The sequence below is a fragment of the Drosophila obscura genome, unplaced genomic scaffold (assembly GCF_018151105.1).
Source record: "Drosophila obscura isolate BZ-5 IFL unplaced genomic scaffold, ASM1815110v1 contig_179, whole genome shotgun sequence".
NCBI classification, from domain to species: Eukaryota; Metazoa; Arthropoda; class Insecta; order Diptera; family Drosophilidae; genus Drosophila; species Drosophila obscura.
The window spans coordinates 8046358-8054934 of NW_024542766.1; the positions used below are offsets into that span (position 1 = coordinate 8046358).

The window sequence follows — 8577 nt, forward strand, 5'->3', positions numbered from 1 at the left end:
ATGAAAGTGAATCTGGACAAGCATCTTCAGAGAGTCCATGACGTTCACGACTCGCCTGAGCGAATTGAATCATCCGAATCGGAATTGAGCTCAAGCTCAAGCTCCGACAGCGACGACGACGTTCTAAGTAAGTACGAACCGAACATTATTAGAACAATATTTTATTTTTCATTTTATTTTTAGATCAAAAAATAAAGAAACTCAAATGCCGCATCTTTGCCCCAGGAGCCCCCAAACCACCATTGAAAGCCTATATGCGGTTCACAAACGAAAGACGGAAGGAACTGAAACGCGACCCTACCTGGCTGCAACTTTCGAAAATTCACCGCGAAAAATTCATTTATGATAAATGGCATCAGCTTTCGAAAGAGTGCAAGGTTCCGTACATAGAAGCGGCCGCCAAAGGCCGAGCTATGTAAGTCAAGTTAAGTTAAGTTTACAGTGCAATGTAATAATTATTCTTACTTTCCTTCCATAGATACAAAAAGAAGTTGCGCCGATTTTTAAGGCAGAATCCAAACATTTTGGAAGAAGAGTTGGCGAAGCTAAAGAAGAAACAAACGAAAAGAAAGGCCGTCTCCAGCTCCAGCAGTACTGGTAAGTACATTTTGCAATGCAAGGTGTTTTTGTAAATTGATCCCCCTTTTTCAAGATGATGACGACCCACATGACCTTGTCCCGCTATCCAAGGTTATCCGATTAGATGATCCCCACCGGGCCAATGCAAGCTCTGCTGCTTTCAAAAATAAGGAGCCAGTCGCGTCTACAAGCAAAAGTCTGTCCACTGAGAGTGTTCCCCTGCCTCTCAATACGCGCCGCACGGGCGGTCCGCGCCCAGGCTAATATCGTGGACTACGAAAGCGGAGACGAAACGGATATTCGAGAACTATATTAAAATGAAATGTTTTCGCGTATACGTGGAGGAACGAGAGAAATACGAGAAATATTTCGGCACGTTAGATGCAGAGTAAATAGCATTTCGTGCAAGCACGAAAGGAGTAGTATAAGAATATGAATATAAAGAAAAAATGTATTGGTTTTGTTTTACAGAGTTTTCTGCCCTAATAAGTGCATTAAAATGTAATAAAAAATAGCTATGCTATGTAAAATTAATTATGTGGTCGCCATCGATGTAGTGGTAGTTCTCGGAGCGGGTGCGACGCGTCCAGACGCTCTTCCTTAGATTGCAGAACCTAAGCCCGGATGTAGGGACTGTGGACTATGAAGAGCTCCCTACGGATTGTGGTCTACTGCAGTAGTAAAAGCTCAGAATCTTTCCCACCAGCGCAGTCACTTGCCGGCCAAAAACAAGGCGGACACCACCTTCAGAACCCTTAAGCGCCACATGGAAGCAGATGAAGCCCTACATCTGTGCAAAGAGCTTCAATTTTCTCGCCGCTCTCAATGATCACAAGCTGGTCCACACCGACAAGTGTCCCTTCGAATGCCCATCTGCCACCGAGAACAAGGCCAGACTCAGGGTAGAGTAGATCCATCTCCGATCCACTTCCGATCCGGCTACCTATGCCACGCCCACCATCAATCAGACCGTGAAAATCCTGCGGCGCCCCGCCCAGGCTGAAGAGCGACGGGATACGAATGGCATGAAACCCAAGCAGCCCATTAAGACGCTAAAGCAGCGCGAGCAGGAATATGCGGAGGCCAGATTGCGTATTCTGGGTGCGGCCAAGAATCCCGAGGATGATAAGCCGTACGCATAATAATGGGGATTTAATTTCATGGAACTTTCCTCTCTAATATGTATTCTAAATTCATTTGCAGACCAACGCCCCCAACACCACCCGGTGGTAGCCTTTTGGCCACGCCACAGACGGCTCCACCCGCGGGAACCCACTCAACACTACCTGCTGTCAGCTACAACAATAACAACAACAATAATAATAGTAATCCTGGTCCAGGTCCTGGAATGCATCGCTCTAGTTCGGCCCCGAAGATGTCCCAAGTGTCGGCAATGTACAATAACTACAATAGCTACTTCCAAGGGCCACACAATCCGGGCCTGAACTATTATTACCAGCATGCCGGACCACAGCCACCACAGCAGCAGCCGCCAGTCATACAGCCGCATTTCAATCAACGCATGCCACCGTATGGGGTGGGAGGGGGTATGGGCATGGGTGGAATGCCAGCCCAATCTCCGCCACAGTCATCGCTCAATCAGCAGCAGCAGCAGCAGAGTTGGTCGCCCGTGGTCGGAGGAAGTGTATCCGCTGCCCTGTTGCGCCAGCAGTCAATGCAGCAGTCGCCACAGCAGCACCAGCAACAGCATCAGCCGCCGCAAACCTACAATGACAACGTCTTGCGCCTTCCGAGGGGACCCTGCCCGAATGGTTCGGTTGGCTTTCAGATGCGCCGGTAACAGATTGCAGCAGCAGCAAAAGGAGCGATGGGATGTGGTTCTAATATATTTCAATAAATTCTACTCATCGTGGTGTATAGATTCCGAAATTGTGTAAGCAGAAATTCAAGTGCGAGCGTTTCCAATCTGAGATTTATATGTCGTCATGCATGTGTGGACCCTGTGGTTCGTCCGCAGGCGAAGCAAGCATCAAACAAAAACAAAAAACTATGTAAAACAAATTTTATGACGAAGAATGGAAGATATTTATTAAACTTACAACTCACCCAAAACCCACAATTTTTGTATAATGTCATACTAATAAAAGCAAACCCTTATTTTAGAGTGTGTGCAAAAGAAGTGTGGGGCTTTACAGCAGTATATAATACATATGTGGATATGAATTGGTCTTTCCTTTGAATAGGAAACTGAGCGACGTCGTTTCCACAATCTGCGCTTGAATTGCCATTTCTTTCACAAACAGGTAATATATGTATGTATATACATATACTCTTATAAAAAGGTTTTTTCTTACTCTTATTATTTTTCTCCGTCTAGCATCTCTGCATTGTGTTCGAGTCACTGGCCATGCATTTTTGCGAGGCGTTAAAAAATAGGCCAAAATGTCGGGTTTCAAAGCAGTGCGCAGCTACATTTAGCAACTGTTTTAGCCCTCAAAGTGCTGAAAAGATAGGTATTCTGCATGCGGACATCAGGCCGGATAATATTTTAGTTTTGTTGCCATATGACTATGGAATTGACACTTGGCCTGTTGGTTGCACCATCTACGAGATATACACGGGAAAGATTTTGTTCAGCGGAAAGAGTAATTATCAGATGCTAAAGTTGTTCATGGACGTGAAGGGCATGATACCGATCGTATTGTAAGAAAGGGTCCATTCTGAGAGCAGCACTTTGATCAGAACTGCCATTTCCTCTACCACGAGATAGACAAGCTCACGGAAAGGGAGAGTGGAGGGAGGCACATACAACATGCGTTACATACTATGGGGGACTGGCACCTGAGTTGTCGAAAGGTTAGTTCATTTCGTATTTAATTTTTCTATAATAGTCCACCGCTGGTCTAGGTCTTCGATAGGCATCGGCAGGGCCAGTACTGTATGCAGAGTCTCGGACTCTCTCAGACTGTGAAGGATGCAGGGCTAAAGCTCGCTCTTTAGCGAGCATTTGAATATCTTGCACTTCCAATTTTTTTCCGAATAGGGATCACGCAACAGTGCAACAATGACCCGGAGCGGGTCCAAAGCCATGGAAACTCGGATAAGCTCCTGGGCGATGAAATGTAGGCGGTTGGTAGGGCGAGTAGGGTGGCCGGAAGGGCGGATACGCGGGGTACGACGGATAGGCAGTGGACTCGGTTGTGTGAAGAGTGCCACAGGAAAGCACCAAGAATAGGAGTCATAGGAATCCATGAGCCCTGCCCTTGTTTTTGAACGTGGGTTAAGTTTGGATTAAGTGAAGCCAAATTGTTTTTGTGTTGCTGCCAAAACGTGTATGTTCTCCACATGCGCTACGAGGTAGTCCAGGGATTCTATTCTGTAAGTAATAAAGTAATATGCATCTATAAATATCATAAATGAAGTTCAGTGTTTCTTACCCTCAGGATCTTCGATTGTATTTTTTGTCGTACCGTACTCTTGGCCAGTCATGAAGTCTCGAAGACCGTTCTTGCAGACCTCAAAAATGGGCATGGCTATTAAAAACTTATATTCTAAATGTCTGTTTTTGTGCTCTGAGTTTGACATAAATTTATTTATTTGTCTGATACAATCAAACCAAATCAGCTGTTTGACTTCAAGATATGGTCACATTAAACCCGCAGTGTTGTCAAATGGTGGAAAAGGAAAAAGTGCTTGTCGAACTTCTCAGATGGATGTAGATTATGCGCGATTATAACACGATTTGGTTTAAATCAAGAAATGTCCACTTATTAATATGAACATAACTTCATTTGCGATACACTGGTTTTGATAGCACGGAGCATACAAATACCTACAATAACCGTTCTGAATGAGTCCAAAACAATTGGTTGGGGTCATTTGTTGATCACGATCTAATTCAACAGTTCGCGAGTTTGTTGCGGCATAATTTTATTTATTTTCTGCTCAATCGCAATAAATATTACTTCGTAAAGCGATTTTTCTGCTTTCCGACCGTTGTCGATAATAAAAGAGAGGGCTCGACGGCCTTATCTCCCGCAATCAGCTTGACAAATATGTGTTTCCAATAGCATAATATATTTCATTGTGAAAGCAAACTCGTGAGAGAGACATTTGAACATTATTACTGTCGACTTCTGGACTCTGAACGTCTAATCGAACGTTTAAATGGAAACGCCAAGTGATACATATGTGGGAGCCATTGATGAGGGCACCACCTCGGCCCGCTTCATAATTTTCCGCGCTGGCACTGACGACATTGTCTGCTACCATCAGATCGAAGTGCCCTCTATATTCCAGAAGGAAGGCTGGTGTGAGCAAGATCCCATGGTTATAGTGAACACCGTCAACGAGTGCATCGCTGGAGCTTGTAAGAAACTGATCGCTCTCGGTGGACAAATTCAGGTGAGACATGAAGGTTCAGCTAAAGTCTGCCTTCCCGGCTAAGATCTGTTTTTATTAGTATGTGTCAAGGTAATTACAGGGCATAACTATTCAACCACTTTTTAGCTTTCGCTCAAATAGTTGCGATAAATCTGAGCCTCATCGATCCTCTCTTGTAGTGTGCGCGGTGGCTTGCTTTCGGTGCAATCCTCGAGCTTAACATAGATCTGATCGTTGTGACCAAAGTCCCCTTGGCGACGCGGCATGACATGGAAGTGGACATGGGGCACAGTTTGCCCGGCTTGTTCTCCATCTTGCACAGTAACTGTGGCCGATGTGGTTTGATAGATCTTCTCCAGCAGCCGCTGGACCATGCAAACAGTTGCGAACATGTCTGTCAACTCGGCACAATCGAGTCCGCACAACCGGGGGGTTACTCGCTTGGTAGACACCAAGACGTGACCCTCGACCACGCAACGAAGATTGGTAAATGCAAAGCAGTGCTCTGATTCGTAGAAAATGGTGCGCTTGTCCACTATGTTCTCCGCAAAGGCACGATCCGCGTCGGGTTCACTGCCACGAAGGTTGTAAGCCGTCAAGCTGTAAATATCACTGCGTCGGTGCTCAAAGCAGGGCATGCTTTGATAAAGCGAGTCAAGAGCAGAAAGGTCTATCTTTGCTGTGGCTATATCCAAGTCCTTTTCACCGCCAACATCGGCCAAGACCTTTCCCCATGGACTGATTATCATGCTGTGGCCCCAGCTCTGTCGCTTCTTATTATGCCATCCTTGTTGCGCTGCGGCGACTACAAAACACTGCGTCTCAATCGCCCTGGCACGCAGAAGAATCTCCCAATGCGCTTTGCCCGTTGCGTAGGTAAAGGCAGCTGGATACGTCAGCATTTGGGCTCCCAACTTTCTTAACAAGACAGCCGGCTCAGCAAAACGCAGATCGTAGCAAATCTGTAGACCAACTTGGCCAGCAGGGGTTGCCACTGGCCTCTCCAAGCGCTCTCCAGCCGACACTGTATCTGATTCGCGTAGCCGTATTTCCTTCGTAGTGGCATCGAACAAGTGCATCTTGCGGTAGACTGCAGCGAGCTCGCCCGTCTCACTTACAAGAACATGGGCATTGTAGATTTTCCCCTGATCGTTCAATTCGTGTATGCCCCCGAGCGAGAGCCACATCTGGTGGCACTTGGCTAGCTCTTTGTATTCTGAAACCAGTTTCCCATCCAATCTTTCTGCCAGCTCGATTGTCTGTTTGCGAGATTCGCCCACAAAGTCGCAGCACTCGGGAAGAAAGAGCATTTGTGCATTCTCAGATTTGGCTTTCTTTATGAGCTCCTTCACCTGGCTCAGATTCCCGACCTTGTCGTTGGTTGAGCGCATCTGTCCCACGGCAATTGTGGCACTTTGACCGTTTCTAGTTAGTTCTGCTACGCTCGCCATCTTACGTAGTTGTTGCTGTCGATTGGGGCTGGAAATACTGTGGCGGATAATTTTGACTAGGCTTGACATTGAAGACCGTTGACCGGGAGTATTTTTTGCTGTTACGTCGCTCAATTAGGTTTCTTATCAACTGTTTACTGTTGTTTACTGCAGCGTTTCCGTTCCATTGTTAATGGCTAAAGGGGCCCAGTGTGTACACACCCATCAAAAATAGGTAACAGCTGTTATGGTGTTATTACATTAGCTGGTCAGTTTTTTGTTGTTGTTGTTGTCGGTGGTGATATTTCACACGCGTCTGAGTACTAGGTCCAGTACTCAGATCCTTTCTTATATTAACCTTGTAAAAATGTAGTGCCGAAAGGACAATTGAATTGAGCAATTTGAAACTAAAAGGATGCATACGTATGTATATTTTAGGATATCATCACGATTGGAATAACGAACCAGCGTGAGTCTACCGTAGTTTGGGACCGGAACACCGGCCAACCCCTGGCTAACGCTATAATATGGCTGGACAATCGCACTACGAGCACGGTAGAGGAGGTATGAACACAACATTTTTATGTATGTACATAGATTATAAATGAAAGGCTTTCTTATATAAACCTTGCAGCTCCTGGAGGCCATTCCCAACAATGCCAGAAACATCAACTACCTACGCCCGCTATGTGGACTGCCGCTCTCTCCCTACTTCTCGGGAGTAAAACTGCGTTGGCTACGTGACAATGTCGCGACAGTCAAGGCGGCAATGGACAGCGGAGAGGCAATGTTTGGAACCATCGACACTTGGCTAATGTACAACCTCACCGGTGGCAAGAATGGTGGTGTCCACAAGACGGACGTGACCAACGCTTCACGGACAATGCTGATGAATATTGAAACCCTTCAGTGGGACCCCAATCTACTGAAATTCTTTGGACTACCCAAGACCATCTTACCGGAGATTTGTTCGAGCGCAGAGTTCTATGGCCGCATAGCGCAGGGCGTGCTCAAGGGGACAAGTGTGACTTCGGTCTTGGGGGATCAACAAGCAGCGCTCGTCGGACAACAGTGTCTTTCTAAAGGTCAAGCCAAGGCAACCTACGGTACTGGTTGCTTCCTGCTCTACAACACGGGTCCCTCCATTGTGCACTCCCAGCACGGACTTCTAACGACAGTGGGCTATCAATTGGGGCGGAAGGCCCCGCCGAACTACGCTTTGGAAGGAAGTGTGTCCATAGCTGGAGCTGCTTTCAATTGGCTGCGCGACAACATTGGAATCATTCAAAACTCCGGGCAGATCGAGACTATGGCAGCCACAGTGGATAACTCCTTAGATGTCTACTTCGTGCCGGCCTTTAACGGATTGTACGCTCCTTACTGGAATCAAGATGCCAGGGGCGTCATATGTGGGTTGAGTGAGGAGACGACCAGTGAACACATTGTCCGGGCCACGCTGGAGGCGGTCTGCTTTCAGGTCCGAGATATCCTGGATTCTATGCACAAGGATTGCAAAATCCCACTGGCGCGGCTGATGGTTGATGGGGGGATGACGGTTAACAACCTGTTCCTGCAGCTTCAGTCGGATCTAGTTGGAATTCATGTGCTTCGGGCCAAGATAGCAGAGACAACAGCGCTGGTCAGTACTAACAGATCTTTCGATAATGTTGCTCTAAACACTCTAATTTCAGGGCGCTGCAATGGCAGCTTATAAAGCTGTCGAGAATCGGTACTCCATGGAGGCTCCCCTTTCTAAATCAGGTCCCCGTGAACCTATAAAGCCCACGATAGGTTCTACTGAACGCAATCTTCGATACCAAAAATGGAAAATGGCAATTGATCGATCCTTAAACTGGGAGACCTCCACTCTGCCACAGGGCGAACGCGAGGCATTTGATGGAGCATAAGCAGAAGCGACTCGATTCAACCACTGGAACTAATGCTAACGCTTGTTAAAAAAATAAAATTGTTTTCGATTGTTTTAAAGTCCTTTGTTTTTGGCTTTTGAATTTAATTGTGTATTAAAATGTTTATGAAAAACGTAGAAAGTTTTTTCTGTTCGTCGCTGCTTTCTGGCAGTGTTTTATCCAGCTTTGGGTCTGTCCCCTCACATGTTCTCATCCACGATGCAAGCAGCACCAGCACTTTTTCTCCACAAGTGTATGTACATATGTACATACATATATGAAATTCGAGCCTTATACAAAAAAATCGTACTTTATTT

At 46.3% G+C, this 8577-nt stretch overlaps 3 protein-coding genes across 3 annotated transcripts; 2 read left to right on the forward strand and 1 right to left on the reverse strand.

Moving 5' to 3' along the window:
• On the forward strand, positions 1 to 2622 carry LOC121403962. Its single transcript, XM_041592427.1, has 6 exons — positions 1 to 127; positions 184 to 415; positions 479 to 597; positions 653 to 690; positions 1491 to 1711; positions 1783 to 2622. Exons 1-6 carry the CDS (start codon positions 1 to 3, stop codon positions 2378 to 2380), a joined length of 1335 nt encoding a protein of 444 aa, XP_041448361.1. The 3' UTR covers positions 2381 to 2622.
• A 1874-nt stretch (positions 2623 to 4496) lies between these two features.
• On the forward strand, positions 4497 to 8260 carry LOC111076456 (glycerol kinase). Its single transcript, XM_022370266.2, has 4 exons — positions 4497 to 4944; positions 6792 to 6917; positions 6988 to 7992; positions 8045 to 8260. Exons 1-4 carry the CDS (start codon positions 4708 to 4710, stop codon positions 8258 to 8260), a joined length of 1584 nt encoding a protein of 527 aa, XP_022225958.1. The 5' UTR covers positions 4497 to 4707.
• On the reverse strand, positions 4959 to 6544 carry LOC111076458 (nitrilase and fragile histidine triad fusion protein NitFhit). Its single transcript, XM_022370267.2, has one exon. The coding sequence runs from the start codon at positions 6441 to 6443 to the stop codon at positions 5046 to 5048; it is 1398 nt and encodes a 465-aa protein (XP_022225959.2). The 5' UTR covers positions 6444 to 6544; the 3' UTR covers positions 4959 to 5045.
• Positions 8261 to 8577: the final 317 nt, after the last annotated feature.